Below are 23,548 nucleotides of genomic sequence, written 5' to 3' on the forward strand. Positions count from 1 at the left end.
CGACAGCCACTTCAATCTGATTTTTGTTCATTAAAAGAGATGTATAAATGCATTCAACAATGGCTGCAACAGGATCACCTGAACGATGCCTCATATTAGTGGTTAGAGTTAACACTTACAGTGATTCTAGAGTGGTGAAGAATTAATGCTAGCATGAAGGAAATTGGAAGCATATAAGATGCTCTAAGTGATTTTGAAAATGGAAGCATATAAACAGAGAAGGGTGTTTTGTAAAATGCACTAATAAAGAAAACCTTCATGAGTTATAGATTAACAACCCCTATCTATTCCATATTTTTTATTGGATCACATTAGTGACATAAGAATAATCACCGCGTTTTACGCATATTAGCCTAACTTATATAAAGAAAAATTTATATAGAACTGAATTCTAACTACTAAAATGAATAAAAAAGAATATAAGTTAATAAGGATTTCCTAAAAAAAACCAAGTCATGTAAGCTTAAAATATCCTTTTTAAAGATACTAAAACAGAAGAAATGTTCTATTCAATACAAATAGCATACGTGACATAAATTCCAATTTGTTGCTATATTGTAAAGTTACTACTAATCCCATAGGTGGCATATGCATGAACACCGCGATTGATGATTATATCTGTAAATAACGAAGATGAGTTGGCATTATCAATACCAAGTATCTATACACCTGCATTAAGATACAGGAGTGAAATGCTTTTAGAAAGATCATGTCATAAAATCGAATAGTTGCGGCAATTAACGGTGGTATGGTGCCTTATAATGATAAAAGACATTCACTAAATGAGTTAAATACTTCAAGAAACGATAAAATTCGAATTAAACAAAATAAGGATATGAAATGTCATACACCATAACCGGCGCTTAAAGGAAAACGAACAAATAGTACTTCAAGAAACAAAAACAATAGAGAAAAATACATAAACAAAAATTTCTAGGCAATTGTAAAATTAATATAATTAAGGGACTGCATCATGACACTCATCCTAATTTTTAGGCTCAAGCTTCACACACTTCAGCTTGATAGATTCTGTGGCAGATTCGTCCCCATCCAACTTATAAGCTGTCACATCTGAAACACCTTTCTCAGCTGATCTTTTCCATACAACTTTGCTGCAAGGCGTCTATTCATCCTCTTTCTCACGATCATTAACCTGGATGACATCAGTGTCCTTTTGATTAACGGCAGACTTGGATGAATCAACGCCCTCAACCTTCATGATACAATAAACAACATTCAATTATCATGAGCAGCTTGGAATTGAAGGCGTAGGACGCACAATATAAAACAATTATTTTATAACTGCGGTTATTTTAGAATAAATAAAAAACATTATAGAAATTAATTGTTTTTATGCAAATATTACTATAAGACAGAACTTTACAAATAAATATATGATGCACAATTATTAAATTTACTAATGAATTTCTTAACATAAATGCTACATGAATTACAGACGCACATTTTTCTTATTAGTTTCTCTATACCTTAAATCTTAGATTATATAATATCATAGCAGTTAAAAATAAAAAACTATTTGAAAGTGTTTCTGTAACATTAAATAAGCTCCGGATTTAATAGCAGTAAAAGTAGAGTGAATTGATCACAAAGTAAACACGGTTGGAATCAACACTATAACATAAGATTAATGATGCTTGGTAGCCGTAACAACAAAATAGCGGTGACATAGTCCGCAAAAAATCAAATCCTAAACTGGTTCATCTATTTTGCTATCATTGTATGTATATGTTTATGACTGCATTTTTAAAATCAATATACCTGAGTTGGAACAGTGATTGACTGCATAAAATAAAAGCTATGATTATAAACAGTGCGCATAAACTGTGATTATTAGAATAAGGATATGGTATCGACATAGCACCTTGATATTATGAAATACCATGAACCTTTTTATCATATCCACATCATCCATCATCAGTGATTCGCTTCACCACATAGCTATGTCAATTATGTATAAGATTTCCCTCAGCTACTTCAACTTTGAACAACATATGTTTCCCATAGAAAATATCCAGCTCGGAAGGGAAATCACTTGCATTGTTTTGCTGCATATAGACAGGAATAATGTTACACATATGGTATTAGATAACGATATCAAAGACACATGTAAATTAGTAGAAAGTTTAGTATTAGTTAAAATTATAATCACCGCTATTTAGCAGCACTTGGTAACAAATAACAGTGATTAAACAGTGACTAATATTGCAAGATTTTAAACTGTCATTAGTTAAAAATCAATTACTACATGCATATATTAAATAAGTTTGTTCTTATGAGCATGTGCTTCTATACCTGCCTTTGTTAAAAAAAATGAAAAAATAATTTGCCGATGTAGCCATAATAAACATTAGATGCTTCGCCACATACCTTTGTAGAGTAGTAATTCCCAACTTGCTTCTTCTCTGCATTGAACCGGACACCCTTTGCAGTCGTAGAATTGCATCCTCCACACCATATATTATAAGGCATCTCAAACCTGAAAGAATGATCATTATATAATATGGAATAAAAGGTAATAAAATAAAATAGCCCAGATTGGAAAAGGAGGCCAACTGGTTCAGCTCTTTCAGGTGTACACACAAATCTAAATTAAAGCATGCAGTGAAATACACAAACCATATAACACGCCAGTAAGTAGCAGCCCTACGTAAGATCATATAAAGTAGACTATCCCTTTAGATCATAAGGGACCATTAAATTGGTCAAAATTCATAAATCATGAAACATATCAAATACTTTTTAGATATGGGAGACTATGATACACGGAGTATTAATATTATAAGAGATCCCATACTTTAATTGTTGTCACACTTTGTTTGTCATGAAACACGGAGTATTACAACCAAAGTTCAGTATGCTATTAGCGGAACATATAGAACAAATTATTAGCGTTCAATACTTTGTTTGTCAAGCAGTTTATGGACAAACTTTGTCATCCATCTTCATTAATGTGATATGTCAAACATCCTATATTAAACTAAAAACAAAAAAATCACCCGTAGAAAAATGATGGAATTAAACACAACAAAAGTCACACAAAGTATCATTTTCAGTTAGAATATCATGTTGGAATTCCAAATCTAAGTGTCAAAAGAAATTGAAAAGGAAAAAGGGAGGTTCTCAAACCTCACAAAGGTCTTGCTGCTTTTTTGTCTGCTCTCGTGGAGCTTCCACTTCAGCTCGTCGGTGACACATGACAGGAGAATTTGTTGTGAGCCGAACGTGCAGCAAAAACTATTATTCCCTATCTGGGAAATGGATTTGAAACACTGTCAAAAAGTAAACAAAATTTATTAGTTGAAGAAATGTGTTCATCATGAGAGTTATTACCTTTTCCTTGACTTGATTAAGAAATGCACATAGGAGAGGTGTCATATTCTGAAATTGGAGAAAAAACAACCCTAAGTTAATTTTAAATTCCAATCATAATGAGAGTTATTACCTTTTCCATGACTTGATTAAGAAATGCACATAGAAGAAAATAAGAATGTTGTACCAAAAAAATAAAAAATAAGAATGAGGATTGCCTCAAGTAAGTTCTTGTGATCTTTTTATCAAACAATTATAATGCAAAGTAGATTTCATCAAACTGAATGACTCATAGTTGATACTAAACATTCTGAAGAATTTTGGTTGAACTAAACAGAGCCTCCGTTCTTTTTACCACTTTTTATTCTCAAAAATACCATTGTTTGTTCAATATAACAACAAAATACAAAATTCACTTAATTTAACGTTAAATCAAATAAACTTAAATAAACCCAGATATTTAATTCTAAAATTAATAAATTAGCATACATCAGATTGGGATAGATTGAATACCTGGAGAAATGAAATTAGGTCAGCAAAATCAATGTATTTTCATGGGTTAAAACCAACAGATCGAGATGCAGAGGATTTCGAGATCTGGATTTGATGCGAGATGAATATGAATATGTTCACTCTCGACTCACGGTCTCGTGGTGGTTTACGGAAGGTGGCCGGAGCTTGAGTCGATGAGGATGAAGAGCAGAGCATCGACTGGGAGAGGAGAAGAGCAGAGCATCGACTGGGAGAGGAGAAGAGCAGCATCGAGTGGAGAGGAGAGGAGAAGAGCAGAGCATCGACTTGGAGAGGAGAAGAGAAGTGACTGGGAGAGAATGAGGGAGAAGAACTGTGTTTTTTTTTTTTTAGTTAAGAGGCATTGAGTGTGTGATATAAGGATAAGGGGAATGTAATGCATTGGAACCGCATCATAGATTAATATTTGTTATTTACGATGTTACTTGGAACTGCTTTATACACAACCATGTAAAATGTACATGGGAAATATGTAATGCTTTAAATGCATACAGTGAAGGGATTTGAAATTTGAAAATGGCATTAAGTGAGGTATTAGCAAAATTTTCCCGCTCAAAACATAGGATTAGGGTTTTAGATGTTTTGTTTGCATTGTAGTTTATGATTAGATAATAAGGATAAGGATTAACTAGACCTTGCACCCGTGCTGCCGCACGGGTCATAATTGTTGAAGACATAACATTCAATTAATATAGAAAATAATGTTCATATGGTGCAAATACAATGTAAATCCATGCGAAAAAATACAATAAAAAAGTAGTTCACATCGGTACATATAAAATTACAATTAAAAAGTGGTTCATGCTGGTACATTGCGAAAAAATTCCTTGTAGACAACATTTGATGTGTTATCCATGCTAACTCCCTTGTCGAAAATCACCACCTAAGACGACATTTTTTCCACCAAAAGGGATATCAAGTCTGTCGTTGTTGCGATGTCTTAGAACATCTTTGAGTGTTCGATCAAGGGCCTCGAAACAGTGTTGGTGCATCATAGGAGTGAGCAGTTAAATTACTGTTAGGATGTATGGTGCAAGTTGAGCACTCGTCAACAATTAATGGAATTGCAAACCTAGAGTGAGCAGTTCTTCCACCAGGTATGAACAATGCAGCAATACCACTCGAAGCAACTGTCAACACAATATCACCTCTAGATCGAATTGTTGATGATAAGCTCTCCATATGAAGGTCTTCCCTGTTCCACCATATCCATAGACAAAGAATAATAAACCTGGTAAGTTTGAATCAACCCTTGAAATGATGGTGTCGTACACATGCTTTTGCTCTTGAGTCATGGTGTCCATCAATCTCTTGTGCTCATTTTTCAAGACGTTACAATCATATCTCATCTCATCTCATCATACAACATCATATTGTGTGACTGATGAATTAAAGAAACATCTGGCAGAGGCATCATAGGATAATCATCCTTCATGGATTTTCCATGACATTGCAACAACTGTTCAATTTCCGCAAGTGCATAGCTCCGCAATTGTGTATAATCCAACACCAAATCTGCAATATATAAACAAACAGTTACTTCTAAGATATACGAATAAGCATAAATTTAGGCCTGAACACATGATATAATTGCAATTAGTATAAATCTAATATTACTGTTTTGGTTAAGGAAGTAATAAGTAAAATAGAAAATTGTAGTATATATTAAGCTATGAAACCATACTGTATAAAACAATCATAAATTGCATGCTGATACATATTTACGATATACACATATAGTTATGGTACTGGTAACTTTGTGTAATTGCAGCAACCGTAACATAAATTGATATTGATTCATTTTATTAAGTTTAGAGCATATACAACTAAATAGTGGTGTTACTACAATTGATCATAAACACCGAGATAGCAATAAACGTCTAATTTTATAGAGTACATCATGTTTTAGTTACTTGTGAAATAGACATAATCAAAAAACACAGACATTGCTTATAACTATCTTTCTAAATAGCGGTGATCCTACTTTGCTCAATTAAACAGGACAGACACAATTCAATAAATTGCGTTGTCTATAAAATTGATCCTATAATAAGCATTTTCACCGAAAATATTAATGCTTCTGATCATATTTATCATTGACACTGAAATAAAAAATGTCAATATCAGAAGTCACCGCAATTCAAAAACCTTAAAAACGGTTACACGCTGCATTGAGCTTAGTTCAAAATGGAGCTTTATATACTGCTAAGAAAAATTCGACAGAATTATCCGAAAGTTGTTAAAAATAAACATTTAGAACAATACATCACCGCAATTTAACAAAGCTTCCGTCAAAAAACACAGACATTGCTTATAAATATCGTTCTAAATAGTGGTGATCCTACTTTACTCAATTAGAGAGGACAAACACAGTTCATAAATCGCGGTGTTTACAAAATTGATCCTATAATAAGCATTTTCAACGCAAATTGTAATGCTTCTGATCATATTTATCATTGACACTGAAATAAACAATGTCAATATCATAAGTTACCGCAATTCAGAAACCTTAAAACGGTTACACGCTACATTGAGCTTAGTTCAAAATGGAACTTTATATACTGCTTAAAAAAATTCAACAGAATTATTCGAAAGCTGTTAAAAAAAAAACATTTCGAACAATGCATAACCACAAATTACAATGCTTCCGATCATATTTATCATTGACGTTGAAATCAACATTGTCAATCTCTTAAGTCACCGCAATTCAAAAACCTTAAAACGGTTTCATGCTACATAGAACTTAGTTAAAAATGGAGCTTTATATACTGATAAATTAAATTCTTATGAATCATCCAAAACGAATTGAAAATACACATACGATTTTGACAAATTCTGATGCAATACAAATAAATTCAGTAGAATATAACAAAACTAATCACAGCCATGGCGACATCTGTGGATCAGGGCATATCACTCGTCTTTTCTCGTTAGATTGAAAATGTAAATAACGGTTCAACATCTATTGATTCAGTCAAACAAACTACTAACTCTAAAAGTGACATAAAACGAAGTATTAGCTCCAACAGTCGGTGGACCAATTTTGATGAATGTCCCCGCAGTCACCTTACGGCTTAAACAGAATGCTTCCATTCACCCTCTATTTTGTAGTGCGGTTCCTGGAACGGACAGAAGCTTGGGTGCAAATCCACACGTGACCCGCATGATCTTTCAAATAGAAGTCCTTGGTGTTTACTGGCATAACAGAGTTCAGAACTCTGTCATATGAAAGGGTCTGAACAAAAACAAACGCACAAATTAGTGACATTTATATAAACAACTGTTTATACATTCGACAGAAATCACCACAAAATAACGTAGCACCATACCAGAAATCATTTGTCCGCTTCATCAACACTCAACCATTTGGAGGAAAAAAAAGCATCATTGGAGCATAACAGAAGCCTGCTAAAATGGAATTGCAGTTGGCTTATTAAACAATGAGATTTAATGTTAGACGGTCTATGATGATACGTCCACAGATCTATGCGTTATCACCGATGCAACAGTTGTCATGACACCGCGATATAGTACATGTCATCTCTATGAAAAGCATCTCAATCATTGAAATGGCAGCAATTGTTACGACACTGCAATATAGGAAATAGTTACAGCCACCGCTTTTTAAGGGGTTTAGACACTATATAAGCATATGAAGTGGTCTTACAAATAATATGTCAGAAATATACACTAAAATATAGTGGTGTAAATAAAAAAATGGCAGACCATTCCTTCATGTGCCTACAGACGCAAAAAAAGCTTCAGAATGAATGTTCACCGCAATTTAGGATATTAGGTGGACTTCACTCATATAAAACATGAATGAAGTTAATTGAATAATAAGGTAGTATATACTATATTTAATAAGATTCTTAAGATGATATTCATAAATATCAGCATATGGCCAAGAACTCTCATACACCTTAAACAGCGGTTAACAGGAAACGAACATAAAGTAGTTGAAACAACAAAAACAATTGCGGTAAACACGGAAATGACAACATCCATAAAAAAATTCAAAATAAATTAGTTGATGCAACATAGTAGCTGAATAATTGCGACATGAAACGTTCTCCTATTCCTGAGGCTCAACTTTCATGCATTTGAGCTTCACCGCTTTGACAGGCTTTGTGGCAGATTCCTCACCATCCAGCTCATATACCGTCAGATCTGAAATAGCATTCTCAGCAGATCTTTTGCCCACCGCTTTGCTGTAGGGTGTCTGCTCATCCTCATTGTCACGATCAGAAGAGTCCTACAATTCGCTTGCTTTTTCTTTAACAACAGAAAGTGATGAATCAACGACCTAAACAATCTATACATGACACCAAAAGATTGTATCAGCTAAAAATCATAATATTTTCAAGATCATCGAGATTATGCAAAATGAATCGGATCAAACTCTAATAAGCAAAATATACCATCATTCCTTGTGATGAAGAATCTGCTATAACCATAAAAATAACAGAATAAAATGAAATTGAAATTTGGAAATGGATTTGTATTTGAATTTGAATTGAAAATCCACGATTTGTCAATGGAAGAGATTGAGATGAATTGTTGAAGTAAATTAGAGTGAAGTGAATATTGTTGTTCTGTTTCTCCGTCTATTTCCAACGGAAATTCCTTTTGTTGAGAAGGATTTGGATTATCCATTGCTGAAAATTTTCTGCTGAAGATTAGATTATAGTTGAATTAGTTCGAAATGGGTTTGGAGAAGAGAGAGAGAGAGCGGAGCAATATCCCCTATTCAATGTTAGTTTGTGGGTTTATGGGTTTGTGAAGAGAAAGATTGAAATGGGTTAGTTGAACATGGAAGTCCATTAGTATTTGGCACCTTGGAAAGACACCAACATTCAATGTTCTTGGAATACTGAAAGTTAGTAGGTGCACTTGGTTCGTTGCAACTACATAGTGGGGAATTTGAATTTCAAATTTGAGAGTAAATGCATTTAAAGCAAATTTTTCCCGCTCAAAATCAAGGATTAGGGTTTTTTAGGTCTTGTGTGCATTGTACATTAGGATTAGAAAATAAGGATTGAGGATTTTTTTTAGGCAAAAATAAACTATTTGGAAAGATGTAGACACAAAATGAATTAATGATGGTGAATTATACCATCATCAAGTGAATCCCTCCATCATTAATTATTTTATGATTTATTTCTTAAAATTTATGTGTCTTTCTCTTTCTAATTTGAAGAAATGAAAATGCTGAATAGAGAGGTTCCTAAATTCTCTGTTTAAGTACTTTGTTGTTTGTGTTCTTTAATTTTGAGAGGTTCCTAAGTAACTATTTTGGTTCCATATTTTTGAGTTATTTCGGTTACGAATATCTGTTTTTCTTATAAATTTGCATACTGTTGTGTATTGTATGATGATATATCATGTATGTTATTTGAAAATTTATTATTTTTTGGCAATTTATTGGATAACCAAAGATATGCAAGGCAATGTGAGTATTGACACATAAGCCAAAATAAATAAATAAATGATTAAAAAATAACTAAAATGACCTCTTTGAAGTCCTTTATTTGCATTAAGTGCAAGGATCGTAGGAAAGAAATAAAGGTTTGAATTAATGTGACTTCATAGCTATGATTATACGCAAGAAAGAAAAAAAAAGGCTTTTGAAAACACTAAATATCGTGTCTTAAGTTTTGGATTTTTTTTGTATAAACAAAATTTTAATAAAGCGAGTAGGGTACTCGAAACCCATTACATGAAGTTCAAAAATTACACTTTGGAGACATACAATTGGGTTCAATCATCAAATGAGAAAAAAATATATTTTTATTATGACCCTCCCCACAAATGAACCTAAACCGTGATAGGCGATTTATGCTAATGATCTCTCCATAGGAATTGGCGATTGCCGTTAAAATGAACATTGCGCTTCTGCCAAATGCATCATGCCGTCGTTAACCACACAAGGTGAGTCACCTTTTTTTGCCTTTGCAAACATTGTTAAAACGAAGAAAATCGACACCACTCCACCCATGGAATTGAACATCCATCCATTTAAAAATTAAATTTTGCACCTCCAAAGTCTTGGGACATGTTGCGAATAAATGACTAACTGATTCGATTTCATTGAAACATCAAACACAACATTGTTGATGCACATCTATTATAAAATCTCTCCTCCATAATTCTATCCTAGTTGAAAGTCTATATTGAAGTAATCGCCATCCAAAGAAAACTGATTTTTGACGGGACGGCAGTGATCCATAGCGCTTAGCAGTTGATGCAAAATCTTCGTCAAAATCTGCAGTAGAACACAGTCTCTACAAAACTTTATAGCATGAATTTACAGAAAAAACAACCCCCGAATCCGGCAACCAACTGCACGTATTGGACGCTATAGGTCGTGGGATGGTGCAGCTGCAGCTGCAAAAATGCTGTAGAGGAAGCCTCTGTAGCTGTCAAAACATGAGTCTGGAACAAGTTCCAGTGCCAAGAATTGTCCTGCCAAAATCTCGATTCCACAACTTTGACGTCTTTGTTCTCCGCAAGCAGAAAAAGCTGAGGCAACCTTGAACACAGAGGTTGCTCCCCTAACCAAGAATAATTCCAAAACAAAATGTTTTCACCGCTCCCAACCTGTTTTTGAGTCACATTGGAAAACCAATTTGTATCCAAATTATCCACAGATAAAATTGAACATAAGTCACGGCGGTCACGCCACCACAAAGAGTCGATCCTGTTAGGCATATGATATGAAATAACAAGTAGTTGGTTAGTTAGAAGTTATTTAAGAGTTTACTTGCGGCACAAGTAAACTAGTTTGTTAGCTTACTTTCACTATATATGCCCTGTATCATTGTTAATAAGTAATAAGAATTCACTTTACCACACAATTGGTATCAGGAGCCCATATGGAATCCTGTGATGTTTTTTTTTTTTTTTGCAAAAAAAAATCATATAAAAAAACACAGTTTTTGGACGAGTGGTGTTACAACCGTTTTTCATTGCAATTCAACGATATCTTCATCAAGACCCTTCTTCAATCTATCTCGTGAATTCTAGAAGCTGATTCGAAGATTCAGCTATGGCAGATCATCATCCTTTCACGCCACCTAAAATTTCCAAGTTTGATGGATTTTATGATCATTGGACAGAGTTAATGGAGAATCTGTTATGATCAAAGGAGTAACGGGGATTGACCGAAAATGGTGTCATTATAGCACCACAAAATCCAACTCCTGAACAAGTCAAAGTTGTAGAAGATAGCAAGATCAAAGACCTCAAGGTAAAGAATTACCTTTCCCAATCAATTGATAGATCAATTATGGAAACAATTCTTGCGCACAATACTTCAAAGGATATCTCGGATTCCATGAAAAAGAAGTTTTGAGGTTCTACAAAGGTTAAACGTGCACAACTTCAAGCTTTGTGTGCTAAATTTGAAGCACTTTCTATGAAAGAAGATGAGTGTGTCAACATTTATTTTGCAAGAACTTTGGCAATTGCAAATAAGATGACTTGCACATGGAGAGAGAAAGGAGGAAACACTGATTGTTGGAAAGAAACTAAGAATCAATCTGTATTTTAAAAATAGATTTTTGATGGAAAAATTATTCTATTCATATCTTAACATAATTTCAATTTCAAGTAACAATTCCGTCTTTATATTTTTTTTTATATCATTTTCTTCATTTTGATCAATTTACATATGAATTTTTAAGATTCAAATCTATAATTCTCTTTTGATTTTGATAGGAACTCTTAGTGTTCAAGTATATGGTCCTTCAATCATGTTTTCATATGAATTTTAGATTTGCTGCTTGAAAATCTATATGCAAACCAATCAAAAGGACAAAAATCACGTGGATAAAAAAAGATTAAAGGACGAAAATGTTACATGGAATTAAGTTAAGGAATGACAAGTGTAATTTGACCATTTTTTATTGACTAAAGTGCACTTTTCGCCCCCTAAGTTTCAAAATGTTGCGATTTTGGTCCCCTATTAAAGAAAATGAAAATTTTACCCTTTAATTTTACAAAACGTTGCAAACCTGCTTAGAAGATGCCACGTGTCTCAAAATAGGGGGGCCAAAATTGCAACTTTTTGTAAAGATTAAGGGTCAAAAGAGCTTATTTCCCTAAAGATAGAGGGTTAAAAGAGCATATTTTCATAAAGTTAGAAGGTCAAAAGAGCATATTTTTCTAAAGATAGAGGGAAAATTTTTCATTTTTTTAATAGGGGGCCAAAATCACAACATTTTAAAACTTAGGGGGCAAAAATAGCACTTTAACCTTTTTTTTATTTACGTGTTCCTTATTTTTCATCACTGAATATAAATATGTGCGCGCACACGCACCTCCACCTATTGTCTAAGGGTAATTTTTAAAATATAAATTTGGAAACTAACAATAGTTAAATAGAGATTTTTTAACGAAAGAGGGTAATGCTTGATCTTTTAGTACATTGATAAGTCTTAATTTATGGTGTTTTTAGCCATTTCAATTCAATAATATTTTACTACAAAACATTAGTTTTCATTTTCAGGACCAAATAATGAAGAAAAGGATGAATTTTCAAATGGTGAAAAAATAGCATGAACGTGCGCCCCAATAAGCACGACCGTACATTTTGGCTAGTATATGGTTAAAAATTGGCAGAGAAATACGCACGGGCCGTGCAGATCACAAGCACGATCATGCGTTTTTGTAACTTGGAATCTAGAAGGCTTGGAAAGTGCACGACCTAGAGCAAGACCTAACAAGCACGACCATGCACTCTATGCAATCATAAATGTTTATCTGGGGGTCTTAGGCTATAGATAGGCCTCCTATCAGAGAAAAAGCATGATCTTACACACTTGTAAACTTGCTACAAAGTGGAAATCAAAGTTCTTAGAATTTCTTTAAGCTTCTTGTTCTCTACTTTTATGTACTTTACATTTTCTTGTTTACTTTTCTGCTCTTTATAATTCTGCACTTAATTACATTTCCAATCATTTGTTTTTATGCCTTTTATTTTCATGTCTCTTTACTTTAATCCTTAGTTTACAAGGATCATGAGTGAATAGATTTTTCTAGTCTTGATATTGTTAGAATAATCTGATGATTGAATCATATTCAACCCAAGTCTAGACTCTATTTTATTAAAATTCATTTTCTAATCTAATCTCATTGTTGTTTAGTTTATATATAACAAATATCAAACGAAGGATCGAAAGGTGAAGTTTGATATTGTTATTTCATCATATCTCAAATATCAAACGAAGGACCGAAAGGTGAAGTTTGATATTGAATCAAATGAGATTAGATAAGATGAACAAAACATGAAAATAGTTTTGTAAGTCTTGAGACAATAATATTTGCACTCAAAAGGTCTCAATAATAATCAACCATGTAAGTAGACTTGATTGTTATTGAGATACATTCATGTATTCTGAAAGAAAACATGAAACACTAAAGAATTATCTTATATTTTGAAATGAATTTAACAATAAATAGAGAAATAGATATGGAATGTTTAGAGTTCTTCATTATGATTAAACCACAATCCTAAGACCATTTTATACCATCTGAAATCTAAACCAAGAAATCATAAACTCAAACAACTTATTCCTTTTCAGCTGATCAAAATTGAAAATTAGACTCGTAATTACTTCATTCCTTGTGGATCAATATTTTTACTATTTAATAAAACCGTACATTTGTAGATTCGTATCATCCATGTTCAAACAATATATGTTTAATTTTTCTTTAACTTTTGTATTTTTGAATCACTTTTTACAAACATGTTTGAAATATTATAAACGATCTACCACATATATTTATATTTTGGCAAAATTACACTTTTAGTCCCTTAACTTAATTTCAGGTAACAGTTTGGTCCTTTATCTTTTTTTCATTTCAATTTGGTCCTTTTTGTCCATTTTCATATACATTTTCAAGCTTCAAATTAAATATTCTCATGTAAACATAGACAAGGATCATAGATTTGAAGACTGAAAGACCATAAGAAAATAAAATCATGAATTTTAATCTTAAAAATTCATATGTAAATGGATCAAAATGACAAAATTGAAATGAAAAAAAGATAAAGAACAAAACTGCTATCTAAAATAAATTAAGGGACCAAAAGTATAATTTTGCCTTTTATTTTAGACCAAATTATATTTTTGTTTTTTAAGTTATTTCAAAGTTTTACTTTGGTCTAGACTTTTTTCACATCATATTGGTCCCTTAAATTATAAATGTCAGACACTTTGTCCTTTATGTTTTTTTTTTCCAATTCATTTTGATTTCTTAAATTACAAAAATTATACATTTTAATTTCTTAAATCACTAACCGAAGACAATTTTAGTCCCTTAAGTTACCTTTGTCGAAGTGGATATTCATACAAATTGCACAACGGATAGTGAGAAAGAAAAAAAGAGAGGTATAGAGTTATTATAAATAGAGTTACTTTTAGTTTTCTTCACCACACCATCTATAATCTCTTGGGTGTACCTGCGGTTTGAATTGTTGTGCGTCATGACATAGTTTGCAAGTTTTATGTACAAAAATTATAATTGTGTGAAAGTTAAGAGATTTTGCAATTTTGTCCAAAAATTTTAAAGAGGGTTTTCAATTTTCTCTTGTAAAAAGTTGCAGGGTGAGTAATAATTTTTTTGTTGAGAGATTGTACATGGATGTAGATCATGAAGTGTCGAACCATCATCTTAAGTTATTTTTGTCTTTTTTACTTCTTTTGTGGTTGTGCTTCCGCTTTGTAGAAATTTTCTTTTGTGTATTTTCCGATAACTGACATGCAAATATTATGATCAAGGGTGAAATAGAAGTTGCGTTAAGCCATTCATTTGAAGAGAGATTAGTTGTAACGCCCTAGTTGTTATAATTAATTATTTTAATTTATGTGGAGTATATATATATATTTATATATGATGTTTGGTGATTTATGCGGAGTATATGCTTATATTTATATATATATATGTGTGATTTTGGATGATTTATGTGGTGAATTATTTTATTATATAGTTATTTAATAATAATTAGAATAAGTATGAAATATTAGTTATTTTGGAGTTTGGGGAGTTATTTAATAATTATTAAAATTAATGGGGAGCTAATGGAAATATTAGGGAGTTAAGTAAGAGGGAAGTTGAGAAATAGTATCAGAAGCAGTTTTACGTGAAAAACCAACCTTTGGGAGAAGAGGGAGAGAAGAGCAAGTTAGAGCCAAGAATCATTTCTGCTGTACATTTTCTGCAATTTCTAAGGTAAGGGTGAGGTTTACTTCAATAGTGTAGTTACTGATTTCTGATTTTGAGTTTAACAGGTTTTGGTGAGGAATTGGGAATTTGGGGTTTTATAATAGAATGAGGATTTTGAAGTTGTAAGCATGTTTTTGATGTTAGAATTGGTTTCTGGTTGCATAGAACACTTAATTTTGTATCTGTAAATTGATTTGGGGAGTGATTGGAAGAAAAATGGGATTTTTGGGTAAAACCAGTTTTCTGCCCGTACAGAAGTTCATCGCTCGCCTCGCGAGTAGCTGTGCTCGCCATGGCGAGTGAGCAACTTCATAGCTCGCCTCGCGAGCAGTCCAACTCGCCATGGCGAGTAGCCCAGATCAAAACTTGATTTTTGAAAAGTTGTTATAAGATGTTTTGGGGATGGTTTAAGGTACCTAGATGATTTTAATGATGAATGGTGGAATTTTTAGGTTAAAAAGATGAATAGGGAACTTAGAAATGAGTTTTGAGTGAGAAAATGGCATTTTTCCCGAGAGCACCTGATTTTCACTCGCCTCGAGTTCGCCTTGAACTCGCCGTGGCGAGCTAGTGTTTTTGTGAACTCGCCATGGCGAGCAGATGTGCTCGCGAGGCGAGCTGCACAGTTCCTGAGTGTTATTTTGCTAGCTTGAATAGTGGAGGTTGATGTTGTTGTATTTGAGCATGGTTATATATAATTATGCATTATTTTGGTCGATTGAATTGCTGGATTGATGATTATTGATGATGGTTGCATGTATGTTATTTATTGAATCATACATATTATTATAGTGGAGTCGCATGGAGTTGCATTGCATGGTCAGTTGTATGTAGATATACACAAGTAGGTCCATTGCATATGCATAAAACAGCGGTGAGGGCTTCGGTCCTGGAGTACTAGTTGCTCAACAGCGGTGAGGGCTTCGGTCCTGATGAATGCTTTAACCATTCAAAAGCGGTGAGGGCTTCGGTCCTGTTTGGTACCACATGCATATTGCATTTCATTAAGAAGTCTAAGATGGTGTCTTAGCAGTGGTCATGTCATTTGCATGAGTCTTGGTTGTTGATTTCAGTTATTATCTGATGGATGATGTTGGTGTTGAATATGCATTTATATATATTCATTGTGATCATGGTGTATTGTTGATGTTGTTGTTGCTTGTAACTTATACACATATATATGTTTACAAGATGATGTGTTTGATGATTAGGGTGTTAGATTCAATTGAAGATTTTAATATCTATATTTATTGTTGTGAATCTCACCCCTTCTGCTTGAAAATGTTGCCCTTCCTATGGGTAACTTGCAGGTGATCCTGAGTAGTTGGTGGTGGCTCAATGTCGTGTCTAGGGCTCTGATACGTGGGATGAGAACTATTATTTATATTATTTGTTGTTTCTTTTCCATGTATCAAATTTTGGAATTGTGATGTGGAGCCTTTATTGTCTTTTGAACAATGTTGTTGAATTATGCTAAGGCCTTTAATGCCATAGACTGTTGTTGGATGTTATGAGGTTATGGATTTGAAAACTATTCCGCTGCTATGTTTTCATAAATAATAAGTTGCTTGATTAAATAGTTTTATTTTCTATTTAAGAAATTTTGAAATGACGTGTAGCATGCCCGTTTGTGGATTACTCAGATGTATAAATGTTATTTAATTGCTTTTAGGTAACGGGGTGTTACATTAGTTATCATCTAATTTGTTATTTTTCTTAGATAGTCTTATGACTACTTTAAAGTTGGATGTTCCTTTGTTTGATGAGAGGGCGAGCTTCTCCTTATGGCAATGCACAAGTCCAAAAATCAGAGAGGATTTAGTAAAAAGGTTAAGAGTACTCCTTCTTCAACTACAGTTAATCAAGAGAATATTCTTTCAGACGACAAAGTGAAATTAATTGGAAAATAAATTAAGAAGAATTTGTTAATTTTTTTGGTCATTCCTTATTATCTTTATATTGAGCAAGTTGGATTTAACTAGCAATTTATATTGGCCTCTTAACAAATTGTTTACAGAGAAGACTTAGTTTGTTTCCCTAAAAAAAAAAAAAACTTAGTTTGTTAATTTCCTTAGTCATTCTTTAACACGTAACCAAGTTGGATTTAACAAATTTATCTTGACGACTTAATAACAAATTGTTCAGAGGGAAGACTTAATTTGTTAATTTCCTTGGTCATTGACATTCAATTATATAGTAGTTATTGTATTAAAAATTGTGTAATCAATTCATAAAATCTAAAAAAAATTCATTTTTAATCTATAATTAACTTCTTTTTTTGGTATCCTTAACTAGTACTCTGAGAGCACCTGTTAACATCACCCTTATTTAAAAGACCAAACCTTGCATTATCCCACATTTTTATATTGGTCACAAGCAAATTGGTCACATGCAAACGTATACCCTGCTAATCTCTCCAATTAATTATTGGCTTTCAAATATCTACTATTTTGGATTCACATAACAGGTAGGTAGACAGTAATATGTAGTAACTTTAATATGTACCTTAAGTTACAAATATTAAAGATTTTGATCCTCTCTTTTATTGTCTAACATTTGTAACTCAATGGATCAAAGCATCTGAAACTAGAAATTTAAGGGATTAAAATGTCTAAAGTTTGCAACTAAAAAGACCAAAATGAAAATAAAAAAACATCAGGGGCCAAAGTGCCAGGCCTTCATACGTGTTCATATCGAGCGATTTGCTGAAAGAATGAGGCAAAGGCTCCAGAGTGGTTCTTCTAGAACACGGGCGGCCATTGAACAAATTTTATTTGCTGTTAGATTATTTTAGAGAGGTAGAGACGCGCCGTCTTATTTTTTCAAAGATGAGCATTTTCGTGTCCTACTCCTTGAGCCGTGTGATGGGGAATTGCTCTCACCTCCTCCGTCCGTCGTGTCACATTAGTATATAGACTATGAGATTACACTAATTAAAAAATATGGGTGAAACCTTACTTATTATAAAAAAAATATATTCAAAATGATGGATGAAGTGCAACACAAAAACTTTTTAAGAAATTTTATCCTAGTATCACTCCTTTCTCATTCACTCTCAACGATAGAGTTTTTATGGGATATTGTGAAAATGAAAATGAATGCACACCACATCTTAAAATAAATGGGCTTTATTTGTTGCATTAGTACACCACCGTATATTACAATGAAATTGGATTAACTACAGGGTGGTGCTAACATGTGTCCTTAGGATATATGATAATGTTTTCATAAAAAATTATTCAATAATATGAATGTACTATTAAATATTTATTTGTACATTTTTAAATAGTTAAAAAAATAACTAGGCTTAAAAGTGCCTCCAATTTTGTTATTGTTAATTTTTAAAGAGTCTCATTTTAAATTTCGATTTAGACCTCTAGATTTATTGGACTGAATTAATATTGGTGAAATTAATTGGAGAATTATCATTAAGACTTTGTTAATTTCCTTGGTCATTCTTTAGCATCTATCAAGCAAGTTGGATTTAGATAATCTGTATTGCTGACTTAACAATTTTTTTTTTTTTTTAAAGAGAATACTTATATTTCTAAATTCCTCGGTAAATTATTCCTCTAATATGATCAATTGAGCAATTTCAATTTAACTAATTTATTTTGATGACTTAACAAATCTTTTAAAGAGAAGACTTATATTTCTTAATTTTCTTGGTAATTCCTCTAATATAATCTATTGAGCAATTTGAAGTTAACGAATTTTCGGGGATTTAACAAATTGTTTAAAGAGAGAAGACTTTATTTGTTATTTTCCTTGGTCACATGCAAACGTATACACAATTAATCTCTCCAATTAATTATTTTGGGTTCACATAACCGTTAGGTAAGACAGTACCACATAACATCTATATAAAGAGAGGCATTCTCGACTCAAACACATAACAAAAAACATTTCAATATCCCTTACATTGAATAAAATAAAAACCCTCCAATAACAAAAATGTCAAGCCAAGTCATTGATACTGCATTTCGTTCATCTAAGCTCAATGAATGTTACGTGTTCAAGAAGAAAAGGTTTACGGTTGTGAATTATGCTCCGGGAGCCAAGAAGGATCGTGTTGTTAAAAGGCCGATTCATACTTCTGATGGTTTTCCATTTCTTGATGAAACACCATTTGAAAAGGTAGTAGATTGTGCCTTTGAGACAGAAGGCACCGAAGCGATCATCTTCTCTGGCAATAAATGTGCCAAAATAGATTTCGCTCCGGATTCAGATACAGAGTTAGTCGATGGCCCTGTTCCAATCACTACCATGTTCCATTGTCTCAAGGGAACATTTTTAGAAAATGGAATAGACGCTGCAATTAAGTGGACCGGACATAATGTTTTCTTATTCAAAGGAAATGAGTATGTTCGTATGGACTATCACAGTAAGACTATTGTGACTCATTACTCCATTCGTTCTGGTTTTAAGAGTTTGCTCGGTACGGTCTTTGAAAATGGAATTGATGCAGCATTTGCTTCTCATGTTCCGAACCAAGCTTACGTTTTCAAAGGAGAATACTATGCACGTATTGATATTTCCAACGAAGGCGACTGTATTGTCAATGGTAGAGTAAAGCTGTTCCATGATGAATGGCCTGCTCTTCAAGGTCTATTGAACTTCTAGATCTAATTGTATGTCACTTCTAGAAAATATAATTAATGACCAAGATTAATGATTGAAAAAAATGAAATTTCTCTCTAATTTATTTGTCACTAAATTTAGTGACAGAATTAGAAAGAGATTTCATATTTTCTTTCTAAAATTTACATCATTAATTTTTATTCTAGAAGTGCTTACTTTGGTTCTGTATATGTTCATGCTCATCACGCATACATGTGGAAACTCATGTTATTGCTGTTTACTTTCTGCTCCCCAATGTAATAAGTGTGGTATGCTTCAAATGCATACTTGTGGAAACACATCGTGTGCTTTTTTTTTTCTTCTTCTTGTATCAATAACTTTCAACACATCAATATAAGATGTGCGTGTGTGTTAGTTTCTTTTCTTTTCTTATAATGTGATGTTATAAATATGTGACCCTATCTGTTTTTTATTTATTTTGAAAGGACCCTATCTGCTTTCTATTTAGTGGGATTAATTTTCTTTTTTAAGCACTAATCGTACGATTGAAGGAATAAAGGAGATAATTTTTTTTTTTTTGAAGGAGGAATAAAGGAGATAATTTTTTTTTTTTTGAAGGAGGAATAAAGGAGATAATGAAAGTATAAACTTATTAATGAAATGTAATGTTAAACAATTTAATGTCGCAAATGGAATGTATGTCTACATATGTACACTGCTTGGGCAATATCTCAAACTCAATATATAACTCTACCAAAAAAAAATGTGTTTAATTTTTTTCTCTTTCTGTGGATCCAATCATTGAATAGAAACATTTTTTTTTATTTTTTATCATAAATCATTTATGTAGTTTTCTCTTCGAATAGTTTGATTTTCCCATCAAAATCTTCAAAGTACAACACTGTTGCAATGAAGTTGCCTAGGATTTGAGTAGTTTTCCTTTTTTATTTTTATTTTTTACATTCAGGGCAGCATGCATGCTTATCTTATTTCTCTTAAGAAACATCTAATTATATTGAATGCTTTCAGATATTTTGTTAAATTTGAAAAATGTTCTTATATGTGAAATGCATGAAAGGTATCTACATTAGTTTAGTTCTACAGATGAGTGAGAGCCACGGTTGGACTCAAAGAACTTTTGTGTCAAAGAGAAAAAGTGTTCGAGGTATGGACTTTTTTCCCATAAGTCCATACTAAGTGTTAGGATCATGCTATGAGGTAGTGGTAAAAATTCTTGTTGTTAGAAAAGAAACAAAAAGATAATAATTAAAGTATATTTTCCGTCAAAAAAAAAAATTAAAGTATATTTATTTAAGTAGTAAAGTCTGGATTTTTACGAAGTTTATATATGATAACATGATTTGAGGTGATATGTGATGAATGTTAGGTTTTTACTTTTTACTATGTGTACATGATGACATAAATTCTATGTTATTTCTGATTAAATTTTGAATTGTTAATATGTCTGAAAGCAACGATGTGGGTTTTGAGAATGCAAGTTCTGTTATTGTATATTGATTTACTCTTTGTTTGCCTAAGTGGTGGCTACTTTATTTGACTAGGTTTGTCTCAGTGGCAGGTTAATATCATATTTCTTTGTGGTGTTTAAGTGGCGGGATTTAATTTTCATTTTCATGATCATGCATGATATATGCATTTCTGTGTGGTGCCTTAGTGGCAGGTTTAAAAATCAGAAATTCCTTTGTGGTGTTTTAATGCTGGGCTGATTATATCTTGACCATGTAATCTTTAGGAGGATGCATCTTTCACATAATATCATTTTTTTTTTGTCACAAGGCTAAAAAAGAAAAGCAAACAACAAAAAAAAGAAGAAAACTAAGCTCTAGGGAAATAAGTTCCCATGGCATCGTTCTTGATCAAAGGAATGAGGTCTTCTGGCGGAGTAACATAAGTAGTAAACTCTTCATTAGATGTGGCTCCTAGCTTTGCAAATAAATCGGCACACTGGTTCCCTTCTCTTAGACAATGATGGATGGAGAAATTTCTTGTTGAAAAGAGGTCTTTGATGTCTTGAATTAGAACAACATAGGCATGGAAATTAGAAGCCTGTTCAGTGACAAGTTTAATGGCGAGCATAGAGTCCGAGTAACAAACCAACTCCTCAATACCTGCTTCCAAAGCCATTCTAAGACCGTGATGTATAGCAGAAAGTTCTGCAAACAAAATGTTAGAGGTTGCTGCAAGATAACCTGAGAATCCCGAGAGATAAAACCCAGCAGAGTTCCGGATGATGCCCCATAACCAGCTCGAGTAGGAGATCCCAAACATCTCCCATCTACATTTAACACAACACAATTGTAGTTATTGCTGTTCCAACGAACCTGACAGTCTGAATTAAGAGCAGGCGCGACATGGAAAAAGTTGTCAATAGAAGAAGCCGTATTTTGAATGTGACAGAGGATCGTAGTGATGGACCATGTATCATGGCTAAGGCACATCTGATTACGGTGTCTCCACGACCACCACAGACCAGCGAGGAAGGTGGAAGAGTGCGCACCAGTTGCATTAACTTTGAGCCAGCTGTGCGCAGTTCCTTCAAAAAAGGGATCTTGGGCAGTAAAACCGAGCTTGATCCATATGATTTTAGAAAAATTGCAGTCTTTTAAGCAATGCAGTAGAGTTTCATCATGTTCCCCACATCTTGAACATGTTGCAGAGGGAGCAATGTGGCGGTGGTGAAGCAAATCAAGAGTAGGTACCAATTTAGATAAGGAAATTGATCCTTACAATAATATAATCTAGGGAGTAGTTGATTAGAATAATTTGGTAAAATAACATATCTCTTTCTTCGTTGATGATAGGACATTCACAACTGCTTGTGAGCTTCTTTTCCAATAGAAGATGTGGTTGCAAAAGACACCTTGACGGTCAAATCAGGTTGGGTGCTAGAAGGTAGAAGATAGGTCAATTAGTTTTATATATTAGGTAAAATAGAATTAAATTAAAATTAACATGTTTATGTTTTTGCTAGTGTGTGTATCAATATATATATATATATATATATATATATATATATATATATATATATATATATATATATATATATATAGGGTAATGTTAGAGACCACACATCCATAAATGAGAAGGGTGTTCATTAGCATATCACACCTAGTTGTAAAAGAAAAAAAAACATTCTCTTTCTTTAAAAATAAGTGAAGACAAAAGGGTAAGATTGTAATCTAAAATTAATTACTAAAATATTCTTACTTTCCCTTTTCATTTCCCGCTTTACCCTACCCTGTTTCCAAATACTTCTTAAAAAAAAAATGCTTCCAAATAAAATAAAATAAATTAGATTGAGTTAAATAAAAAAGCCGATATTTGTAAAGAAAAATAAAATAAAGAGTATTACATTAGTGCCGATCAATAGGAACACAAATTTTATTTTTAAAAGTCAAAGCCATTTGTACCAAAACAAAAGTCAAAAAATCACAAGAATTTTTTTCATTCTTTACAAAGGCAACAAAATGATCGGTTGATAGCAAGAGAGAGAAAAGGGATGTATGTATGTGATGAAATATCTTTAAGAGTCATATCCATTCAATCACTAATGAAGAAAGAGAAATTGTTTTTTTGTCTTCTACATCCAAGTGTCGTATGCTAATGAACACCTTATCATTTATGGGTGGATGGTCTCTTTTTTTTTTTTTTTTTGACAAGTGGGTGGTCTCTAGCTTTACCTGTATATATAAAATTGACGTATTAAAACTAAGGTAGTGGGGGTGTGTTTATTTCTTTTTCTGGTACATGGTGTTTTTTTCTTGTAACAAATTAATGGAGATTATGTGTACTCTTTTTTTTTTTTTTTTTAAAGATTATGTGTACTCTTAAAAACCCTATTTGTTGCAACACGGGT

General features: G+C 32.7%; 3 protein-coding genes and 1 long non-coding RNA gene across 6 annotated transcripts; 1 reads left to right on the top strand and 3 right to left on the bottom strand.

Moving 5' to 3' along the window:
* Positions 1-795: 795 nt before the first annotated feature.
* Positions 796-4,080, bottom strand: LOC120576919 (uncharacterized). Of its 3 annotated transcripts, XM_039827605.1 has the most exons (6): positions 3,844-4,080; positions 3,352-3,399; positions 3,148-3,269; positions 2,389-2,497; positions 1,883-2,066; positions 796-1,213 (listed from the first exon to the last, which is right to left on the bottom strand). In XM_039827605.1, exons 2-5 carry the CDS (start codon positions 3,394-3,396, stop codon positions 1,965-1,967), a joined length of 378 nt encoding a protein of 125 aa, XP_039683539.1. In that variant the 5' UTR covers positions 3,397-3,399; positions 3,844-4,080; the 3' UTR covers positions 796-1,213; positions 1,883-1,964. The 3 variants fall into 3 exon arrangements, 1 of the variants encoding a protein (XP_039683539.1); XR_005643023.1 differs by lacking the exon at positions 2,389-2,497; XR_005643024.1 differs by lacking the exons at positions 2,389-2,497; positions 3,352-3,399 and having other exon boundaries at positions 3,148-3,290; positions 3,844-4,079.
* A 2,586-nt stretch (positions 4,081-6,666) lies between these two features.
* On the bottom strand, positions 6,667-7,510 carry LOC120576196 (uncharacterized). Its single transcript, XR_005642297.1, has 2 exons — positions 7,191-7,510; positions 6,667-7,096 (listed from the first exon to the last, which is right to left on the bottom strand). It is a non-coding gene; the product is annotated as an uncharacterized lncRNA (long non-coding RNA).
* Positions 7,511-19,044: 11,534 nt separating this feature from the next.
* On the top strand, positions 19,045-19,713 carry LOC11434140 (albumin-2). Its single transcript, XM_003590457.3, has one exon. The coding sequence runs from the start codon at positions 19,045-19,047 to the stop codon at positions 19,711-19,713; it is 669 nt and encodes a 222-aa protein (XP_003590505.1).
* A 1,794-nt stretch (positions 19,714-21,507) lies between these two features.
* Positions 21,508-22,045, bottom strand: LOC112418602 (uncharacterized). The gene is made up of 2 exons (XM_024775017.2): positions 22,014-22,045; positions 21,508-21,967 (listed from the first exon to the last, which is right to left on the bottom strand). The coding sequence occupies exons 1-2, from the start codon at positions 22,043-22,045 to the stop codon at positions 21,508-21,510; spliced, it is 492 nt and encodes a 163-aa protein (XP_024630785.1).
* Positions 22,046-23,548: the final 1,503 nt, after the last annotated feature.

The sequence above is a fragment of the Medicago truncatula genome, chromosome 1 (assembly GCF_003473485.1).
Source record: "Medicago truncatula cultivar Jemalong A17 chromosome 1, MtrunA17r5.0-ANR, whole genome shotgun sequence".
NCBI lineage: Eukaryota > Viridiplantae > Streptophyta > Magnoliopsida > Fabales > Fabaceae > Medicago > Medicago truncatula.